The sequence below is a fragment of the Passer montanus genome, unplaced genomic scaffold, assembly GCF_014805655.1.
Source record: "Passer montanus isolate IOZ18808 unplaced genomic scaffold, ASM1480565v1 scaffold32, whole genome shotgun sequence".
Classification (NCBI taxonomy): domain Eukaryota; kingdom Metazoa; phylum Chordata; class Aves; order Passeriformes; family Passeridae; genus Passer; species Passer montanus.
Window position 1 is genome coordinate 9,221,233 of NW_024367930.1, and position 23,459 is coordinate 9,244,691.

Sequence of the window (23,459 nt, forward strand, 5' to 3'; positions counted from 1 at the left end):
TACATTGGATCAGTGCAACAACCAATCCTCTATCCCTTAGATGGACAGGATGCTGAAAATGCCCTTTCTGTGTCATGGATTTGTTTCTTGGAGCAGCTTGTCTTGGGTCTATCCCACTGGGTTTAGCAAACCTCCCACATCATCTCTGGATCTCACTTCATGGAATAAGGACAGTGGCACCATGTCATTATTAACGTGTGTGAATGCAGTGCAATTTGACTGATCACCTGCCAGCACCTTTCCTTCTCACTTCTCAAGAGTCCCCTGCCCAGACTCCAGCACTATTCACCCACTGAGCTCTCCAAGGGGGCACAATCTATATGTACCACCTTCAGCATCAAGATGCTTCTCTACTGTGGCACAAATAACAACTGCCAAATAATTAACACTTCTGTGCTGAGTTATTTTACAAAGGCTTGGTAACAGGCTGCAGCCTGTGAATCATTATCAGACCCATCTAGGCACAGACCGAACCTGTGAGTCACAATTACTGTAGGACAAACGGTAACTGTGCTGCAGAGCAGCTCACCCTTGTAAGAAATGTCAGCACACAGCAAAGCTCCGCAGCTGGCACCTCTGCCAGCCTTCAAACATACACTTAGCAGGGGATTAGGCTCTGTCACACTGTCTGCATCATCTCTCTCACTCACTCTTTCACCACCTTTTTTGTATCCTCTGGACCACACTGAATTACAACTTACTGTAAACACACTGGCGGGACTTCTGACCTTACGCTTTTTCTGAGTCTGCTGTTCACTACCTTTCCTTTTTTAGCCTGTAGAAAGCCATTCCCTATTTTGATTTTTGCCTGAATCACCAAGTGACATCTACAATTCACTTCCTCAGGCAAGAGCAAATATCTTCAAGTGCTAACAGCAATAAACACTGTGGGCTGCTGCCTGGCCCTGCAGTGACTGCAGCTTTTGTTTAAAGGCACCACGGGGTTGCTGGCCTTACAACATCTTTCTTCATCCTTGAGAATTTATAAAGTTTTTATTTACATCAAACATGTCACCTTTCCCCCAAAGAAAAACTCTGTAAAAATGGTTCCACAGGGTGTGGTAAGCCTTGTACATAAATTAAAAAAAAAAAGAAAAAAAGAAGAAAAAAAAGAAAAAAAAGAAGACAAAAAAAGCAGAACTGGGCTGTGCCACAGATTTTACTTCAAAGGATCTCTTTCACAGTCCTTTTAGGGGCTTCAGAACAGGAGTTTTATAAATTTATAACAACATATATGTCAGGCAGGCACTGGAATTCAAATTATTTTAACTCCAACTAAAGGCCTGTGTTCAAATGTCTGAATGGATTCCTTTGTGGCTCAGATTTCTGGAGTCTTAAAACTGCAAATACCATATCTTAATTGTAAATATTCCATTTCTTAGTCATTCTGCTGTCAAAGGACTGCTGGAGAGAAAATCTGCACAAGTGTGGTCCAGGAGGAAGCAGGAATCAGAAGAGTTTTATTGCAGGGGTGGAGATGTGTAGAGCCAAACATACTTGCTAAGCCTGGCATCTCTGTTATGCATCTGGATATTCGGTACCAAAAATGCAAAAACCCCAAATGAATATTGGCATTGCTTAGCTAGTGCCCACATGGCAATGTGATCTGTCTTGGGCCTGGTTGCTGAGGATCTGTGAGACTTATTTACTGTTATGTGGGATATTTTTCTTGGTTTCCTTTCAATTCAGTACAGAGTTTGGATGCCTGCTGGGCTGGAAGGTTACTGCAGACCTCTGTATTTGCCTCGCTGGTTGTTACTGCTGATTTCTTAACTGTCAGAATGGCTCAGAAATGGCTGGCTGATTGGACTAGTTAGTTGGATGACTGTTAAAGAAAAAAACATTATTTCACAATGAACCCTGCAACTGTTTCCTTGGAAACTCTTTTTCAAGCCATGTGCTGAAGACAATAAATATTTCCATGTGGACATATCAGCAATGCAGTGTACAAATAACCCTGTCTGGAATCAGGCATGAGAATGGCTTTATGTTTTAGGAATGTCTGATTGATTTTTAGGAACATGATGGCTATTTTCACTTAATAAACCCCTCAAAAAAAAAAAAAAAGTCAATTCAAGTTTCACTACAAGAGCCTTCCCCACTGCTGCATTTCTAGCAGCTGACTGATTCCTCTCTTGAGTGCCCTGAAAGTCTCTGAGATGGCTCATGCATAGGAAGTAACTTCCCTGCTGTTCCATGCAGAAACAATCATCAATACTTTGCTGAAGTTGCACCTCTCATGCATGTGCCAACACAAATACATCAGCTAGGAAGGAGAACCCTGGCTAAGGCAGGGCTTGGCTAAATAATCTGACCTTTTTCTTGGCTTGGCTCTGAAATTTATGTGAAATATATCAAACCACCCCATTCTGGTTACCTGCTGTGCCCAAGGCCATTGGTCAGCACAAAGAAATTATTTTTTAAATTAACACTCTAGTATTTTATAGTGTTTTGTAGTGTTTCCTTATAACTTTAAATGCTAGTTAATGGTAGGGTACCCAAACATGAAATCCAGGGAGAAAAGCACACCATTTGGGGTAGCACATACTCAGGACAGTTGTTTAGTCCTGGAATCACATTTATGCATCTGAAATTAGCCAAGCTAACTTTCCAACAGGATATATTCCTGAGGCTGACACTAAGCTCCATGTGCTTTCTTCAGTTACATTCTCTTACAATTGTTTAGTTCTGTGCTTCCCTCTCATTCTCCCAAAGAATAAGGACAAGCAGCATCTTACTGTGACTCAGTAAGAAACTTTAATTCTGCACATTTCTCCATACTGAAAGGAAGATTTAGCAGTAACCTGATTTTAATAAGATTTGTTTCCCACCTTTACATGAAGTGAAATAACCATAATTGCTCTTTTTGCATTGGTTTCCACCTCAAAAGATTCCAGATCCCTTCTGCAGCCCAGTAGAGCCTTTACTATTCTTGCACTAAGAAGTTGATAAGGGCAGTTCTGGGAGACAGAAAGGCCTTTTTAATGGCTCGTCCCTGGAGATGCTTGACTCCAAGTTCACTCTGAAGAACGAGCTCATGGACTTCTTCAAAATTGCGGGCTGCTTGCTGAGGCACAAAAACTTTGCCACAAGCTTTGTTATTGATCTGAAAGAGAGACACGAAAACAAGAAAAAATCAGAAGTTTAACTAGACTGTTTCCTACCACTTAATTTCCTGTATCCAACCCATCTTTTCACAAAAGGAAAGGGGGAAAGTGGAATAAACTCTCTTTTCTCCAAACCCACACTTTCTAAGCAGAGGATAAAATTCTTCCTATCTCCTGTCCACCATAAGATAAAACTCTGATTCATGATGCTCAAAAAAAAAATTGGAGAAGTGGCCACAGGAAGTCTCAGTTTTGAAGACAGCAAGCAGCATGTGACTATGCAATGCAGTGATCTTTTAATTTTAAAAACATGACAGTCACATAAGCTGCATAAAATGTCTGGTGGGAGTCTTGGTTTGTACATACTTCTGGGCAGCAACTTGGATTCTTTACAGCTAAGCAATGTCTTGCAGACATTCAAATGGAAGATTTATTATTTTTAGAAAAATAGGCTTTAACTTAGTGTATGTTGCACTCATTGTTATATGTTGCACCCAACCCATGGCTCATTAATCCAACACTGACCACAAAGACGTCAGCTACTCACTAAGTAACATTTTCCTGTGTGTGGCTGGTTTTCAGTGCAGCCCCCATGCTGGTTTTGCTTCAGTAGGGCAGAATCATGTAAGTAAAACTGAGTAAGTCCTTTGGTGGGAATCACCTTAGCCTATAAAATGGTTTTATAAATCCTTTCTGTCATCTAATAAGAGTAGATAACGGAGACAGACTATAGAGCCTGACTGAGTACCTTTCTGGAGCTGGCATGAAATTAATTATTACAAAGGTTTTCAGATTTATATGGACTATTTTTAGTGGCTTAATGAGAAGAAGGTCAATCACATATTTTAGAAAATGAAACAATTCAAATTTTTTAATGCAGTTGATTGCATTACTTGCATAATAATCTGTATAGGTACTGCAGATTTCTAGGCATCATTTCAAGGAGATTTCAATCATCTAAAAGAAACACACATTGCTTCATGCAGTTTGGACATAAAAATGTTCATGACTTGGTTTTCACCTGGATTTTATCCAGGATATCTGGATATATATGACAAATGAGAAAGACCTAGTTCACTTACCTAGTTTGTATTTTGTTTTATTGAAAATAAAATAATTTGTGCAATTCTCTGAGAGAGGAAGTTGGGACAGATTTTTAAGGAACAAAATGGAGTCTCAAATGCAGGAAGGATGAGCCACTTCTGTTTTTTGACTAGTCTTGACAATAATTTGCAGTGATTATGTCAGTAGGCTTTTAATTACTCCTACACGCATCCATAACGTGGCGTCATAAAAGGCTGGCTGTGTTAAACTTTGCCTTTAGCATCTCATGTAAAGTAAAAATCCTTGAAAAACACATAGGAGTTAATTTTTAAAGTTTTCATGAAAAATAAATCCAAACAGTTCTTTTTGACAGGACACTTCAGAGAAAAAATGCATTCCACAGGAAGAAGAAAACAGTAAAATTCAAACAGATACACTTTTAGTGGGAATATAAAGCAAGCCTCTCAGCTTGCTGCTAGGACACGCAGCCTGCAGTTCAAAGCTATGCCTGCCTAGTTAAAATGTCATTCACTGTCCTCCATCATGCAAATTAATATGTCCCAGTGGATCGATGTTGGCAGGGGGAAATTTTCCACAACTAGCCTATTTGGTGCTGTTCTCAACAGAAAAGCCAAGCAGTCTAAATCAACTTGGTAAATAAATGCCTGCTAGTGGTTGTGTTTTCCTAGAAAGGCTGAGAAGCCTGGGCGACCTGGCACTGTGTACCTTCCCACAGCACATCTCCACCTTCCCACAGCATGTCTCCTGATCTTCCCACACTATGCTCTGAGCTGGGACCATAACTTTTATCAAACAGCAGATTGGTTATGGTTTCAGCACGTGTTTGAGCATGGCTTTCATTATACTGTAGGTATCATCAAGCATTTTAACACTATTCTTAAAACAGGCAGCTGCAGATTTCATCACATGCTGTGTGTAACAAGCATCCTATTCTCATATCCTTTTAGCCCAGGGCTTAGTTTCTCAGCAGGAGAATTGCCTTCTGCTATTCCTCCATCTCTCTTTCTGTATCTCACTAGACCAGCATAACTCTTGGCATTTCCAGGTAGAAGTGCCACACAAGAAAACTGGGTACTGGCAGCCTTGTTTCTTTGGAAAACCATGGCAAACTGCAAGAGGAGAAATACACAAGTCTTGGGTCCTTTCTTTCCCCGAGGAAGGAAGCTGTTGCTTTTTTCTTCTCTTCCTTAATTTCTTTTTTTTTTTTCTGAAAAACATTTGACATTTTACACTATTCCAGATCTACAGGGAGCCAGTGGTAACTACAGAAGTTATAAAAGTTGAAATGAAATCACAAAAGACTGAAAAATAAGCACCTTGAGGCTGCAGAGAGGAATTTTTAATTCAACTCAAATATTTTTTTACCACTGATGCATAATCCTTCTGAGAAGCTAGAAAGAAAATAAATATCTGTGCACTGTTAGGCCTCTCTCATATGCCAAAGCAAGGAAAATGACACCAAATTTTTTTTTATTTATAAAAACATCAGTTATAAGACCACATCTGCTAACAGTTCTGCACCACTTAGAAAATGTGAGGAATGCTAGTCAGAAGTATTTACAGGATGAAATGCACACTACATTCAGGTCAGATTTTTCAGAGCATTAATAATATACAGTATTATTAAAAATACTCAACTTTGCAATAATATTTAGAGGAACAGATACTGTGCATACCCAGTGAATTTAAATGTCTTTCTTGTAGGCAATTTATATTGTTTCAGCCAAGGATACAGTGAGCTGGTTGCTTTTGTTGCTTTGGGTTAAATATGAAAAGACATAACTCCAGCACAGACAGGAAATAATGAAGCATTTGTGTGAAGAGAAATAAACCCAGAATGTCTCAGCAGACAAATCCCTGGCAGCCTGAGGCAGTTTGATGGCTTGAGAAGAATAGGGTTGTGGCCCAAAGACTTGCTTTGACTGTACAGCCTTGTGAAGAGACACTGACTCTTTGCAAAACCAATTCCTCTGTATGGTGAGTGTTTCTTGGTTTAATGAGGGCAATTTATTTTTGCAGCCATACAAAAACCTTCAGTGTCCGCAAAACTTCCCACATTCCGTGCACATTCACATTCCCTGCTCCCCCATATTTCCCTTTTGCTTTACTCTTACAGTAGAAAGCCAGATACACTCTGAAGGCACTACTGATGAGAATTATCTCCAGTTCAAAGAAACAACTTGTCTCTCTGGTTCTCCAGTCACTTGCTTTCTCAGGAGGAAGGTGTTTACATACATATTTCCATGAATATATGACTAAGAACCCAGGGGATGTTTTTTTCTCTTATTACAACAAGACTTACACAAGGCTATGGCTTTGACAAAGCCAACCAGGAAAAGAAACAAAAATAATTTTAATAAATTAAATTAATTAAATTAATTTTTTTCTTGTTCCTTTTTATGAGAAGGAAATTTTCATGTCAGCAGAAAAATATCAGTGAAATATTTAGGCATTTTCATGTTTGGTTGTGTAGTCTTAAAAACATTGTGTCCAGCGCTTTCCCTGTGTTGCTGAAGTTGTTATTTCAAAGATATATTTAATAACATGTTTGCTTTTACCACAACTGCGAAGATGTTTCTATAATTACACAATTTCTCATTCATGACTTCCTTATAAACTGAACACTGGAATTCAAGATGTTTGCTAGCTGTGCTTGGATGTGAAGGCTTATTTTGGGCTTCAGAGAACAAAATGCTTATCACTTAAAGAAAGAAAGAGAGGGCAAGAAAGAGGAAAAAAGCAATTCACCCACAATGACTATTAGGCCAAGTCTTCTATTAACCCCAGCTGGCAACTGAGTCCTTCTTGGCTTGGAAAGATGACAATTGAAAATTTCCTTAAAAAAGACATACTCCTTGGTCTTTCTTAAGTGCGTATGTTTAATGTTGGAAAAACTAGTGCTTTAACATTATTTCTCATTCTGTTCAAATAAACTGACTGAGAGATTGGGTGAGATATGAAATTATTTGCAAAGATACTTTGATTAAGGAAATCTACAGCAAAATGGCTTCCCCTAAATTCAACCAATCTCCTCCCTCCTCAAAAAACTCAACAAAAACAACCCAACTGCTTTGCTCCCTCACCCAAAGGGGAGAACAGAAAAAAATACAACCAAAATGCATTGCTTCTGTTTCTTTTACACACACAGAACATACAGTTTTACATGACCAAATGACATTTCTTCTACAGGCTCCATTTTCACTGAATATCCAGAAACACAGAAAGTGTTTAAGTTGAAGCGTTAATTTTAATTTAGAACATTAAAATTCAGAATGTTAGCATTGAAGATTATCCTTTGGGCAACAGTGAAAAAGGCAGGAGTCCTCAGATCTAGTTAATTACCGACTATCACAGTGCCTGAGCATGAGGAACTTGAAGGCAGGTGGAGCAGGAGTCAGCCAGTGGAAGAGCTGAGTCATTGCTCAGGGATCCCACACCTCTGGCTCCAGGCACTCATTCCCTCTGTGGCCTGCCTAATGACCAAGCTTTAGGATGCCTGGGAGCATCCTGAACACACACTAGAGCCAGAGGAAAGAAGACAGTAAACTACGCCGTGCACATGCTGGGAAACTGGAGGTTAACTAAAGGTAGCTCCATGTGCACTCTTCCACTGAACAGCCAGCTCCTTCCCTGGGCCATAAAGGGCTTTGAGCCCAAAGAGAAATTGGAAGTTATAACATTTCCAAAGATAGCTGATTTTCTCAACTCCACTCCTGCAAATGGACTCTCCTGACATGTGCCAGAAATTCAGCCCAAGGCAGATGGGAAACATCATTTGGCAAAAATCACAACTTAACTGAGTTTATGGTTGGCTCTGTTAGGGAGCCATAGCACTACTGGTACCACAAGAAATATCACTTAATTACACATTTGTGTACAGGGCTGGGTGAATAAATGCACTGTCAGGCAAAACATCCGTATTGTGATCCTAGTTTTGACTGTATCATCCTTGCCATGGCTGTTCATTGGTCAAATCCCCACAGGTACTAATATGCAGTCACTCTGAAAGGTTTATATTTAGGGCACCTCTCTTCCAGACTCACTGTATCTTTTTGTTTAGGAAATAATTTTAATTACTCAGCACAACTGTAATAGCAGCTTCTATTTTGAACTTTCACTGGATCATCTACTATGGGCACAGACTTCCACAAGAGAAGAAATTCCATCATGCTCCAGGCTCATAACACATTACTTGGCCACTACTGAAAATAAATCAAAATGCTCTTACCAGTACAGACATCTCCACAACATCTGATGGCTGAAGGTAATCTGGGTCTACTTTGGGCCAGGACTGATGCAGAACATCAACATCCCAGTGATGATGAGTACAAAGTTTATTCTGTGTATGTGCCAAACCTAGAAAATGAAAACAGTAAAACATTCATCTGTATGGTAACCAGAACATTTGGTCTCTGGAATTTGTTTGACAAATTAGATCAGGATAAAGTTGACTTTAAAAGCAAGTGCCATAGGAGGAAATAACATTGTTTAGATTAGCATACAACACATTATAAACAGAAAGATTTACATCTTTGAAGCATTTGTTTTATACCATGAGTAAGGATATTAACAATGTGGGCACACTTTAGATTTAAATTAACACTCTATAACTTTGCCAAGAGCACAGAAGATTGCTGCTTATTATTTTAAATTGTAATCCTACAACATAAGCTGACCTCTGCTTCTAAAAGTCAACCATAATACTGCATTTATTTTCAGTAATGCCACCAGTTTGATTAGAATTTTACTAACAACTGAGAATGACAAATGATTATGCCTTATTTTACCACCTATAATATGCTGGGTAGTTTCTAAATTTGCAAGTCAAGCTACTTGCAAGATTTTCTCTATTTTGTGTATATTTTCTCACAAATTAAAGGTGATACAAAGGAATGCCTTGCAGATCTTTCTCTCCTTATGATTTTTACATTCTGAAACATTTTATCCTTCGATTTTATTTTAAAAAAATTTCTAAAATGGCTATAAGTGATCTCCTTTTATTAAACTGGTCTTCTCAAGATAATTAATTCCTGATTTGTTTAAGTCATAGGAGAATAGGATGCAAGTCATTCTGAAGCTGCATTCTATAACTGAATAGAAACTCCTGAGTGGGATTTATGTTGCTGTTTACTGCAGCTCTATGACAAAATACAAAGATTTCTTTTAACAAGATGCTGTCAAATATAACCAATACTAATGATGACTGCTCTTGTGATTCTCACAGAGCCAGGAGATTTTTAAATTAAAATAATTCTCTGCATGTGAATAAGAACACAGACTAAAACTTTTTATAAGCACATGCTTCATTCAGGACTGCAAAATGAAATCTCTTCTGCATGTGAAATCTCTTCTAGTTTAGGGAAACTCCATCAAAAGCATAAAGAAAACACATCCACACAAGACTCACTGGTGAGACTGAGGCACTGAAGCTGTTCAAAACAGCACGACAGCAGCCACAGGCATTCACCCAACCCATGCACAGTGCACACATCAATTCAGCTCGCTGGATTGTTTAGACTAATACGGTGAGTAACAGCAAACAGGGGCATAAAGACCATGCAGCTCCCTCCAGAAAAGTCCACCACATTTTTGTCAGTGCTTTTTCAGACAAAGTGCTTCGGTAAAATGACACACAGCTCTGCTATTTGCTGAATGACTCAGAGAGGGACAGTGGGAAGGACTGATGGGAGCTATTTCTAATGGCAAGCAAGAACATGCACATTTCCTAATGACAACAACTATTTGTCAGGCAAATAATTTAATATCAGTGGCTCTGATTTTGTGTATTTTTTCTTTTGCAGCAACAGCTCAGAAACTGAAAGAGCAAAAAATAGGAACTCAAGCAGAAAATAATCTTCATATTGATGATTCATTATCACATTGACTGTAAAGAAAACAGCTGTTAGATTCTTTCCTTTTTGGCTTTTGAACGTCCAGATGACCTCATTTCTTTCCAACTGATCACACGCCTTGTGGCAGAAGCATGAATGCTGGCCATTCCTTATTTTACTGTTGAAAAGAATTCTTCAAACTATTTAAAACCCACTTTCTGATATATGAGTTTCTATCTACAACAGCAAACCAGGGTCCCTTTTAATTCCTGTGGAGGCTGTCAGTCCTAATAAACCGACCAATAAAAAATAATTAAAATATGAATTTAATTATGAAGCGAAGTGTGAGTAAGCCCAGTGTCAATCCTTTGGTTCATTTTCTTGCTGCAAAATGAGTTATGAGCTCATCCATAGAAAAACAGAGTAGAAAAGTCAACAGAACTAGTTTGAGAAAACAGTTTGACAGGAAACCAAAATGAAGGTTTTAGTTATGTTGCTCATTTGGCTTCCTGCCTTAATTCACATTTTGTAAGCTGAAGAACACAGAAAACATAATGATTTGGTTTGTATTTTCAAAATTCAACATGCTAAACAAGAAACGTCATCACCCTGATCCAGAATAGTGATTGATACATTAAAAATGGACCTTTTCTGAAACTTTGATTGTGAAAACATGAAAAACATCTTTTATTGTTTTACTGCACAGGAAAGCACCTAGTGAAGTGCATTTGATGAAGTGGTGTGCATTTTGCATCATATTTTTTTATGTATTTTGCTTTTATGGCTATAGATTCTCTTGCAGATCCACGACAGAAAGCTAACAGTATATTTTTTACTTACTGTAAGCTTTTTACTTATATGTATCCATCCATACAGGACAGATCAAAGACAATACTTGTGCTCAGTCTGAAGTCCTGATCTTGCTGTTGGATCTGCTTCAATGGACTTCTACTGACTAGCAAGCAAATATTAGAGCAAGTTTTCCCTAACCAGTAACTCACAGCATTGGAATCCATTTTAAAACACCAAGTTAAACGAGTCCTATAGTACTGTAAATTAGTGTGTTGAGAGAAAGAGGGGACAGGACCAGTCTAACAACTTTTTAGCTCAGGGCAATGTTTTACTCGCATTACAGGAGTATTTCATAAGCATAATATTTTCCTTAAGGTCCTATTTGACAGGGCAGAGCAGATTCTCATTTTAAACAGATTTAAGAAGGAAGACGTGGGAGCAGTCATGTATCAACAAGGTGTTAGGATGGAAAGGTAATGAGTCTTACAGAAAAAAAGCACTGGAAAAAAATGATCTGTAAAATTCCAGTAATTGTGCAGCTGCATAATTTAGACACAAAGTTATGTAGGCCAGAGGAAAAGTTGTGATTATGAAGTAAATTGAGAAAGAGCTGGCTTGTGACAAGCCCTGGAACAGAGAAGTTAAAGCAGAGAAGGAAATGAAGATGGAAGTCTTAATGGGTGATAAAAGGAAGCTAATGAAAGCATCTGAAACAATGGCAGTATCAGAGTTTAGGACTAGGGATTTTCAAACAGAAGGTATAAGAATATCAGAGGAGGAAGTACAAGATGCCTCTGAGGGTGAATATCCAAACACTGCTAATTTAATTAAAAAACTCAGATCAGGAGTGTGTAAGGGCAAGTGGAGAGACATTTTGGGTGATTATCAACTTGCCTGTGCAGCCTCTTTCTGGCATTGTTACCATGTTACTTTGTTCTTGATATTCTCTTTACTATTTAATGAATCTCCCTATTTGATAGATTTGGGCAAGTTTCATATCTGAAATTTCTTTCTGCAGCTCAGGAAGAATATGTCTGTCAGTCATATGTGAAACAATTTGCAATCTCAAAGAAATGGTAACAGCTGTTTCCAGACAGCTCTGAAAAAAGCTGTATTATACCATTGGTATAGTAGTACAGAACTAGGATGTGAAAAGCCTGGGTTACTGTAAGCTTACTCTAGGATGTGCTTGCAATCCAGCAAACTCCAACCAAATCCTTTTAACTTTCTTAAAACAATCTGTCTTCCTCGATTTGAAAAAACTTTCTCTCCTTCCTTTTATGCTATTACTCTTGGAGAAAAAAAAAAAATTGAAACTCCAAATCACGTTTCTTATTGGATTTGTGAAGGGGGATCTCTTCATTCAGATTTTCAATTAAAACCTGCAACATCAATTAGCTTTCATTCAACTCCATTATTTTCAGAAGCCTTTTTGAGCAAGGGCTGAATTCAGAAAAATTCTTGCAACAGAGCTATTGTAATTACAGTTAAAATATTGCTAAGACAATGATACCATTAAAAATTAAAAAAAAAGTTTAATTTCAGTATTTCCTAAGATGTGTTTATCAAAGGTGTACATATCTTTCATGTGCCATCTCTAATAAAAATTTAGCAACTCACAATAAGCAGTTTCATATCCTTGTCTGAACAGCAAAACACTGTACTACTACAAACAAACTAAAAAAAAAAGTCTCAAATGGTGTCTGTATATTCCTTAGATACAAGGTTTCAGGAAGGAAACAGATTTCCTCATCCTGTTAGTGTTCATAAACTGCCAAGATATCAGCCGGATGAACTCTTCCCACACTGAGGGGCTACGGCTGCTTTTTATGTTATTGAGCGATAAAGCAGCGCGTTCTCTGCACGATTAACACCGTCAGGCTGGCACACCAAAACACCAAAAACTGCTCGTCCCCTAAGGGGGCAGAAGGGCTTCTTCACACACACAGTACCAAGGGTTGCTGTTGTTCAGCTGCTGAAAGGTGAGGCACTTACAGAACAGCACTCAACCAGCTTCCATCAGAGTGGGGTCCAGTGCTATAGGTGCAATTTATAGAACTAACAATATACAAACTCCTTTTCCTGACCGATTTACGAAAGAGGAAGTAGCATTATCCTGACATTCTGATGCAAAGCCAAGGTACAAAAGGAGAAACTTATTCTCTCTGAGTATGGAGAACTAAAGCATAGAGAAAACTAAACAGAGTATTTAGAAACCTTAATTTTCATATTGAAATTATTTAAAATAGTAAAGCATCATCACTTATACACAACAGAGTTTGAGAAATCGGTTACATTAGAAGAGCAGCAGGACTTGGTGGAACTAGAGTGCAATTTAAAACTTGGGGAATCTTTAATCTGAAATCTCAGTCCCAGGACAGAACTGATAGATGTTGGCTATTTCAAAATAATACCGTATTCTTACCACAATGCAGTAGTTAAATGTATGCACATTCTCCTGATAAAATTGTTCAATAACTTCAGTATAATGCAATGATTGCCATGCTAAAAGATACTGTCATTTTTAAATTTAGTAATAAAATTCTTCAGGCAATAATCAACATACAATTTTTTTTTATGATTGCTGCAATGAATTACAGTGCACATGTCTTTGGACCACACAAGTAAAATTTTATCTTTAAATGCAGACAGAGGCTGAGGACAATACACTTTCAATTTTTATATGCTTCCTTTTGATTCTTACATCAGAGAGAGATCCAGAAAATGCTTATCATTCTCATTCTCCAGTGATTTTAGTAGCAAGAAAAGACTTCCTTATCTAACATTCAAAATGCTACAGGATTAGGATTCATGTTAAACAAGTTCTTAATTACCCTAGTGCTCTTTGTCATTTTATCAACCATGGCTGATAATTCTTTTTTTCCTAACATATATTAGAATTTTAAGTTCAGAAGACACTGTATGTATAAGTAATTATCCTGAATCTCTTCCGTCTCCATCTCAACCACTGTAGAAAAGTCATGCTTATTGCTTTTATTTAGCATTATTTTAATTAGATGGCACATCATAGTATAAGACCAGATGGATCATGTCTGATGCCACTCTTTATTCCAGACAGTTAAACCTCTATTAAGACATTTTTAAATCACTTGAAATGAAAACACATGCAATAAACCCAACCCACTCTCCCCACCATATCTTGTTGTTTCCACAGGCTTTCCTTCTTTTGTTACTGCTTTGAACAAGAGTGGTCTTTCCTTGGCAATTAACATTACAGGCCATGCACAACACTGAAATACCTTCAGTTTAGTAGCTCTGCAAACACTTGAATGCACAATGCTTTTTGGGACAACTACTGAAAGTAAAACCATTAAAACACCATCCAAAAGCTAACATTAGGTCCAAAACCACACAGCAGTTTGTGGCCAGCCATGATGCAGAATATATTCCTATCTTCCCACATGCATCTTGGGATTTTTCCCAATAAGCCTTACAATCAGTTGTAAACTCTGGCATGCATATCCCTTATTTCATAGGCTTTAACTGTATCAGCACCATGCAACTTAGCCCATTTGGTATTCAGACCTGTACAACTGTGACAGGTCTTAGAAAAGATACCCTGTCTACAACTCCCATTCTCCATGGCAGGTTAATTTAAAGCATAGTGTCCCTCAGTCTCTGGAGCATCCTAAAAGGGCAGGATTTTTATCGAACATTCCTTTAGCCTTTTTAGTACCCAGCTCTCTGATATGGTTTGCTTTGTCTGAATTCCTGAAAGAAAATATTTATAATCCAAAGGCTCTGACAGAGTTATTTAAAAAAAGGCTGGTTCTGCCCTCGTGTTCAGATCTTAATAATACCACCCATATTCAGGAGCAGTTAGCAGCTGACATATGAATTCCTCATGCAAGTCCTGTCTTGAATTTTTCTTCTAGCTGCCTTTCTCCACCTAGTTTCAAGAAATCCACCTCTCTATGCAAGGAAAAAGAAACCAAAGGCAGAAAAGAGGGATGTGGGAATGACACAAAGTTCAAGCTTGTTTAACAATTATGATGGAAGGCGACAAGCTAGATAAAGAATTCAGAGGTAAGTGACACATGTGCTGAGTTACAGACATTTTTGCAAATTTCTTGTCCTTTTTCCTAGAACAGCTGCATGAAGTTTATAAATACCTTTCCACATCTCTGACGCAATGTGGGGAGCCATAGGTGCGACCATAATGCAGAGTGAAGCCAAAGCATCTTCAAATTCTTTGCTGTGGAGAACAAGGGGCTGAGGAGCATGCTGAGTAAAAAAAAAACAAGAAAAAATAAACAAACTATGAACATTCTGAGGTGGGGAGGAAAGTAGTTTAATTAAGAAGAAAATGCAGTAATAAAACCTACAATCAATGTCTATGCTAAGGAAAGTGCAATTTCACAACAAATTGGAAACGTACAAAAATGGATAATTAAAATCACAACTCTTGGTCACAGAGTGCTCTCTAACACTTAGAAGCTAATCCTGAAGTGGCTGATGAAGACCCTTGGGGATCTGCTCTAGCACAGAACTCTGAACACACACACATGTGGACAAGAGTGGCCCAGAAAACCATTTTGAGTGCTGCCTTTTCTAGAAGTGCAATCTTAGGCAAAACCAGAGCTATCTGAGAAGAGGTGAAGCACTTGTATATGACAGTCAAACTGTGCTGAATGCAACACACGTTTTGTTTGGACAAGGTTCCATTCGACAGGATCATAGAGTGGCTTCAGTAAAGCTGAATTTAGTGACAAAGTGAGGTTTTACAGCTGAAGGAAGCTTTGGGAATGAAAAGCACATAAAAGTCTTTTACAGTTTTATATTCTTATTATTTTAGTAGAGTGTCTGGCTTCTTTAGTATAGAAAATGTGCAATTTCTGGAAAAAGGTAACTTGACTGACAAAATTTGAACTTAATTTCCCCATTTAGCTTAACTTAGGGAAAACTTAATAGAAAAGATGCAGCACTAAAAGTAATCAGATGAACTTTTGTTTCTTTGCCTAAGAGATTACATCCCATGGCAAATTCAGCTGGTGCATTTATTTTGTAATCTCTCTAATGAAATAGCATAAAAAAAGGTCAATACATGTCAACTTATGAGAATTATTTGATGTGAAGAAAACCCATTCTCATCAACTAGAAAATTGTCCAAAACCAGTGATTTGCTTGACTGCAGATGTTGTCAGAGGGCATCTTACCACTTATAGTGCAAACTATATTTGAGTAAGTTTTAGCAACTACTACCCACTTGCAATGTTTAATCCTTGCCCACCTCTCCACTTCCTCCTTCTAACTGGGAGCAAAAGAGGAAGTGTCAGCATGCTATGTGGAAATTCATTCTTCAAAGACACTGCACTGTCTTCTTCACTGCTCAAGAAATATATCAGAGTTCAAGTATCTGGCTGTCTGTAGGACCCTGAATTTTATTTTTTTTTAACATTCATTCCACCTTCCATTAACCCCAAATGCCTATGAGTCATTGAGTTGAAGAACTGTCTGTAACCTTTCCAACACCATACAGGATGCCAGACTTAAGTTGTCTCAATACAGAACCTGTGCACAACGTACTTCACTTTTTGTTAAGTTCCTTGATTGTGCTAATAAGCACCTTGGAATCCATAATGTATAAAATGGTATTTCAATAAAGAAGCTAAAGCTTTCAAAATTATATTTAATTTTTGGTCTATATCAGGTTACCATTATATGCCTGAAGGATTGCTCAACCAGATCTAAGAGTAGTAATGAAAATAATACTAATAGTTTATTATATTTCATCTATCACCGCTGGCTGATAAACAACATAATCTAAATTAAAAATCTTAAAACTTAAGTTCAGCAGTGTAAGCTGTCTTTGAGGACTGACTATGTGTGATTTTCCTTGCAAAGAACAACCGTTTTAAAATCAGAATGTTTGGTAATTCTATAATGTACTACTATACCTAGCTGCTTTTGCAACTTGGCTAAAATCAAGAGACGAACAGAACTAAACAAAATGTATCCTCTTCAAATTACAGGATGCAGACATAAACATCAGAATCTGGTGGATCTAATACCATCAAGCTCCTCCTGCAAAACTGTTTATAATTCAGGGTTACAGTGATACCAGAACATATTTTTTCAATGCTTTTGAACTGAGTGTAACTCAGCAAGGCTCTTGACTTAGTAATACTGTTTATGAAGTTAATGACTTACAGAAAGCTGGACCTAGAGTTCGGGTAGTTCCTGCTTTGTAGAAAGACTGACAGGAGCAGTGTCTGAGAGAAAAATACCTTCATTAATATCACATACTTACATGGAGTACATTTGTGAGGCTCATCAATCGGGAAATAGCTGCATTGAACAAATGATCCTTTGTGAAGTACTCGGTTACCTTGTATTAGAAGAAAAGGTCTGTCATTAATTACTTAAAATTCTCCAACTCAGAATACTGGGTTTTTAAATGGAAAACAATTACTGGTAATCAATTTCAATTGGTGAAATATGTGCATCTTACCTCTTATATGGAAATTACTTTGGTATGCAAACACATCATATGTACAATCACATGTGTTGAGGGGAAAATAGCAATCATATAAAAATTTGACTGATTAGCTTCCCTTCTGTTTCAGGATTTAAAAAGCTTCAACCAATGCTATGAAAAATGTGCATTAGTCACCCTTTATTTCCTTCAATATAATATCTTCCCTTTGCCCCTACAAGTGCCTTCTCTCTTGTAACTCGATTTATACTGGTGAAAACTTGTTCATAGATTACAAGATTAGAATTATAAAGTCTGTTAAATGATCTGGAATATCCCTCACAGCAGGGTTTAAACTGGCAAAAGTTTTTATCCACAGAAAATTACTTGAAGTTAATTTTGCACGTATTTATGTTTCCTTCGAGTCTTGGATAACTGAACTGATACTAATCACAGCAGGAGATAACAAGAGATGAACAACCACTTCAGTATTTTTTTCAAGGCTATGCTAATATATTTTCACCAGTGGCTTTTTTCATTCTATATGAAACAGCAGGCATGATAATGAGGAATGAAACAAACAGACCAAAGCTTTTGTTAGGGTAACCTACAGAACTCACCAACTGTTTTGTTACTTGAAATGGAGTTATCTGAATTCCAGATTGATAAAACTTCAATGTCATAACATTTCATTCCTTACATGAGGCATACATCCTTTAAATAATTTCTGTCCCACAAAATTTGTAGGTAGATAAAATTATTTACATAGAGAATAATTCATGTAGAAAATTAGCTACTCATCTTGGAAAAAAGCTTTTGGCTCTCTACGTCAAACCTATGGTTTTAGCATAAGAAGCAACTTATTTAGTAATTTAGAAACTATGTAAGTGTATCTTTTAACCTCAGAAATGACCAGATTCTTCTGCTCCCAGATCTTTCTGGCTTCAGCCTTCTCTTTCTTATTCAGAAGCTCAGGATTGGGCATGGTTCCTGAAGTCCTTGCTTCAATGAGTTTGGTTACAAGTGCCCAGAGGCGCACCTGCCATCTCTGAACGCCGGGCATGGCATCAGCTGAGATTAATGAAAAATTTCAGAAACAAATGTCAGTTGCAAGTAAAGAATTCAAAACTTTAAAGAAAAGCAGGAACAGAACATTGGAGTTAAACATTAAAAAAAACCCCAAACTCTCTATTTTAAATGAAAGACATCAATAAAATTAAAAATGTCTTTACAAGTAATGCTGAGTTGCTTTAATTAGGAAAATCAGTATTTTTCTGTAATGACTTTAAAACAGATATATATATATATATACCAAGAATACAGCATAGACTAAAATCTGTAAAATAACCCAACATTATGTCAATGCTAGAATGCTCATCTGTTTAAATGACTTCACAAAGGAGTTGTAGGTGCTCTCATTTTTTGAACTCATGGCAGAATATAAACACATACACATATTTTTTCAAACTGAGAAGTTTCTTTTCAAATTTGATTTTAGCAAGTATGTATACTTTGGTTGCTAGAGATGCTATTGTGCTAATGGGTATAGGCTCTGCCCCTTGGTACTCTCTTTTGACTCAGCTTAGTTTGGGATGGGGAGACTATGAAGCTGTTGACCTTGACCCTGCAACAGCATCACTCCTACTCCATGGCTGCTCACACCACAGGAGAGAATGATGTAAGCCCTGCCTTGATGTCCTCCACTGAAAGGACAAGGAATCTACTCTGAAGGGCAATCATCCAAAGGCTATTACATCCAGAGGAGAGAAGGATCATGATAACTGAGAACCACTATTTAACACTCTCTGAAAGAAAAATTCCTGTAATGGCTTTGCATGGCAAAGTTTTGGTAGGGAGGGGCTACAAGGATGACTTCTCTGGGAAGCTTCTAGGAGCTTCCCCCATGTCTGACAGACCCAGTTGAGCACAGGAAAAAGGGAGGGATGAAGGGAAGGTATAACTTTGGTTTTACTTCTCATTACTCTAATTTTAATTGGTATTACATTAAATCAGTTTCTCAGTCGAGTCTGTTTTGTCCATGATGGCAAATGCTGAGTGATCTCCTTGCCCTTACCTCAACCCACGAGCCTTTTGTTGTAGTTTTTTCCCCCTATCCAACTAAAAAGCAAGGAGAGACAAAGCAGCTTGGTGGGCACCTGACATCCAGCCCAAGGTCAAAGCCAACACAAACTGCTTAATTTCTTTCATTTAAACATTCATAATGTTGTTATAATTAAAAAATTCAGAACAAAGTGCAAAGATATTAAAGAGATGCTTTTCACCTAACTTTCTATTTTCTTCTCCCCTGGAAATATCTTTAGGCAGCTAAAATCTCCTTCTGTTCACATTTTCCAATCCTTTTAACATGAGATGATGCCAAAATCTTCCTTTGTATTTCTCAAGTGGTAAACAGGTTGGCTTGAATGACACAATACATTTTTGCTAGCATTATAACTGCATGTAATTAGCTTTCTTACAAAAATGTTTAATCACCAAACTCGTATACTTTGCAACTAAGATTTGGTACACACCATCCTCACAGTAATTTAATTATTCCATCTTCAATATCAGAAAATACAGCAAAAAGAGTGTGCATCACCAAATTAGCTGCCTCAGAGGGAACTGTGTACCTGTGTAGTGTTTGGGATGCAGCTGTTAAGGCTTGATTCTAAGTGACTCATTTTTTTAAGACCTTTTCAAATGCCTAGCTCTCTATTGCTGTGATTAGGTGGTGACAGAAAGCCAGCTGAGAACTCATAAAGCCCATTCCTCCAGTACATACAGTAGTGCAAGAATATATAAAGAAACACAAATGAATATAAAGCATGACAGACACAACTGAAATAAAGTTTAGTGCAGGCTGAACAAAGTGGCAAGAACTTAACATGTGAAAGAATGAAGAAGTACACTTTTTGAGATCAGGAATGGAGTGTTTTATTAAAGCCTTATGCAACAGGAAGGTGAAATGTAAATGAATGTATAAGACTACATTAAAATGTATGAACCACAGTAGATGAAATTAAGACCTGTCAGTATAAGGAATTGCATGACAGGAGTAAATAAGTGCACAGGAGAGTAATTCTTAACTTATTCAAAAAGTAAGCTCATAAAAATGTTGTATCTAGAAATATCAATTACTAGGAACTCTGATTATCTTCTAATGAGATTCTTTCTGAGAACTATTTCATAGTCCATCTTAAAAAAGCCATTGCATATGTGTTAATAAACAGAAATAGCAAAATATTGTGAAGTTGTATCTCTGATCTGATATGATGAGGAAAAAAACAGATTATAAAGAAAAATAATTTTCAGTTAACCAATTACTGCTAATTTAAAAGAAGATAATGAGGTCCAAGTTTTCAGAAGAAAATACAACTTAAGAAGTAGTTTTCTTATGTGCTTTTAGCTTATGAGAGATAAGCTGCTTGCAATAATCTTGTAAGTTTGCCTCTTAGTGACAGCTTTGTGACCCTCCCTCCTTTAAAGGAAACAAACAATAAAACCTGTTTAAGATACTTTTTTGATTCATTTTTCCAAAACTTGGACATCAAGAACTGTATTAATTTTGTGTTTAAAATATACTATTTGAGAAAAAAGAAACAAATCCGCAAGAAAACAAACTACAGAAATAATGTGACTTACTTTTAGCATCCCACAAAATGTCTTGCTCTGGAGGAGCAGCAAACAGAATGTAAAGACGCAGGGTGTCGATGCCATACTCTTTCACTATTTCCTCAGGGTCTATTCCATTGTACTTAGATTTGCTCATTTTTTCCCAAGCAACTTGGAGCTTCTCACCAGTTTTTAGGTGAACCGGTTCACTTCCTAAATATTAAGACATACAAAAACTACTGAAACAAATTTTGCTCACTTGTAACAGCAATTAATTTTGTTCCCTGAGCATGAGAAGAAACAACTGTTGCTAGCGTTTTGGTTTTATTTTTCCAAAATAGCTTAAAGAAGAATACCACCCATTCCAAACACTCTTTTCCTTCCCAAATTTCTCCTGTGTTAATGTTTTTAACACCAGTAATATCCTAAAGTTTCCACCACATCATGACAAAAAGTCTCCTACCATTTGGAAGCTGTATCTGGCATGCATTCTAAGTGCTGCCTTGAGAGCTCTTGATATGTAAACTTTTTTATAACCATGACATTTAAAACTTCCTAGATAGGTATATTGATTTGATACAATTCTGACCTGTACTTAGCTTTTGCAAATACCAGAGTTATAGGTTCCAATTGCAGTAAGTTATCCTGAAAAGAGTGTTTTCTCTTGCATGAATTTAGAGACAGTGGGACATCAACACTGAAAAAAGTGCAAGTGAGTAAAACCCTCTGCTAAAAAACCCCCATCTTTTCTAGAAGAAAATGGGGTAGCAGAAAGTGGCAAAACTTAAGAGGGTGGGGTTGGTTGGTTGATTTTTAACTGTCTTGCAGGGTTTGTATCCAGTGAAAACAAGGATGTATGAGAGGAATGCTTAAGAGAGGCAAATACAACCAAACCATTTTTGTTAATACAGGTGCCAGAGGAATGACTGGTCCAGCTAACGCAGTGAAGGCTCTGCAAAGAACTTGAGAATGAGCACTGTTTCCTTAAAGTTTTACACTCCTCATATCTACTGAATACGCCTGCACCTGTGTTAGTTTTGCTGTAATGTTCTTGTAGGTTGCCTGTTTGCTGGGACTAACTGGCTCCATTCAGCAGGCTGCTGAGCACTGTCTTAACAAAACTGACTTTTGATCTTTTGGACTACACTGGAGCCAAAATAATACCACAGCACTGCTTCTATGTTTGGATGCAATTAAAAGCTGCTGTATTAGTAGGATCTCTGTGTACTCAGCAGTACGTGGAAATCCAAAACTCACAGAAATTGCTCTCCAGTTTAAATATTAGCTTCATTTTCTCTTCCAAATTTTCCCAGCACTGAAGCAGTCCCTGGCTTTAGGGATGCATCTATGCTGATTTTCCCATGCAGTTTCTCTTACCAGTGAGATCAACCTCCTCTCTCTTCAAACACTGGCCTGTTGTTGTTAGTCTGAATGTCTGATTCTTGATAAGACCTTGAACCAAGAGCTTATGGAAAGGCTCCCTACGGATGGAAGGAAAAAGAAACTTCTCTGTTGAAAAGAGCTGTCAAAAGCATACTTTATGGTAAGCCTCAGGTGTTGAGCCAATCAGGCACAATTTTTTAACGAAACAAGAATTTCAAATTGACTATACATAAATAGTTGTCACCTTAGAGTATTTTGTGCATTGATTAATGGTGGTTGGCTGGCAAGTATTTATATGCATTCTGCTCACATTCTTGTACCCTAATTTACTTCTAAGTTATTCTAACATCACTTTTCAAATTAGCATATGGATAACACACAGAAGTTTCTTGGCCAACAGTACAATTCCCCTAACTTCAAGCTAAATCTCTTGCGTGAAAGCATTCAAGTACCTGGCCTCATTGTCTTACAAATATTTAGTTCTAGCTTCTCTCTGAGGAGTACAGAATTTGAAATAAATCAAAATGCTGTTGCACATTTCTTGCTATAAACAGATAAGACAGTTTCTCTAACATAAGCACCCACATGCCTTGGCCCTTTGCAGAACTAGCCAGGAAGGCCTGGCTGTATGAAAAAGTGTACTAGAAAAAGGCCAATGCTGAAAAGTTCATATCTCAGTGTATCAATTTTTTAGCACCTTACTTTTCTAGCAAAAATTTACATCAGGGAGAGTAAACTCACATGGAATTAATATATGACAGGGCTAAAAAGAGCCTTGAAAGGCAGTAGTGCACTCAGCAAGAAATAAACTCTAAGTAAACACTTCTCTGGTTGACACACTATTGCGGCCCCCTCCTTTAATGATCTTGCATTTCTAATGCATTCAGTCACATGTCTGTCACTGTTTTCACTGAAAAAAAGGCAACAAAATTAATCTCTAAAGCTTTTGGTTCCCACTCAGTAGAACAGGAAACAGTTTTAACACAGTTTTAAGAACAGTAGGGGCCAGGGAAGGAGGCATGGAGCCAGTCCCAGAAAGCACAGAGTCTGGAATCCTCCTCATGGACCCTCCAGCACAGGGACATCAGTGACCATCACTCTGGAGGACATGATCATCAGCACTGGTTAATACTGACTTGCACCTCCTAATGCTGACATGTGTGTGCAACATTAAACAATCTGAATTTTCTACAGTTTTTACCTAATGAAACCTCAAATGTGTATAAAAAAAAC

At 37.5% G+C, this 23,459-nt stretch overlaps 1 protein-coding gene across 1 annotated transcript in view; it reads right to left on the reverse strand.

Annotated features, from left to right (window-relative positions):
* Positions 1-1,431: 1,431 nt before the first annotated feature.
* LARS2 (leucyl-tRNA synthetase 2, mitochondrial) overlaps positions 1,432-23,459 on the reverse strand; it is an 84,776-nt gene continuing 62,748 nt past the window's right edge. Inside the window, exons 15-21 of the mRNA XM_039715139.1 lie at positions 22,221-22,324; positions 20,874-21,056; positions 18,133-18,302; positions 17,067-17,144; positions 14,929-15,040; positions 8,401-8,528; positions 1,432-3,106 (exon numbers count right to left, since the gene is read on the reverse strand). Coding sequence (XP_039571073.1) covers positions 2,927-3,106; positions 8,401-8,528; positions 14,929-15,040; positions 17,067-17,144; positions 18,133-18,302; positions 20,874-21,056; positions 22,221-22,324 — 955 coding nt within the window. The 3' untranslated portion in view covers positions 1,432-2,926. The remainder of the gene's footprint in view (positions 3,107-8,400; positions 8,529-14,928; positions 15,041-17,066; positions 17,145-18,132; positions 18,303-20,873; positions 21,057-22,220; positions 22,325-23,459) is intronic.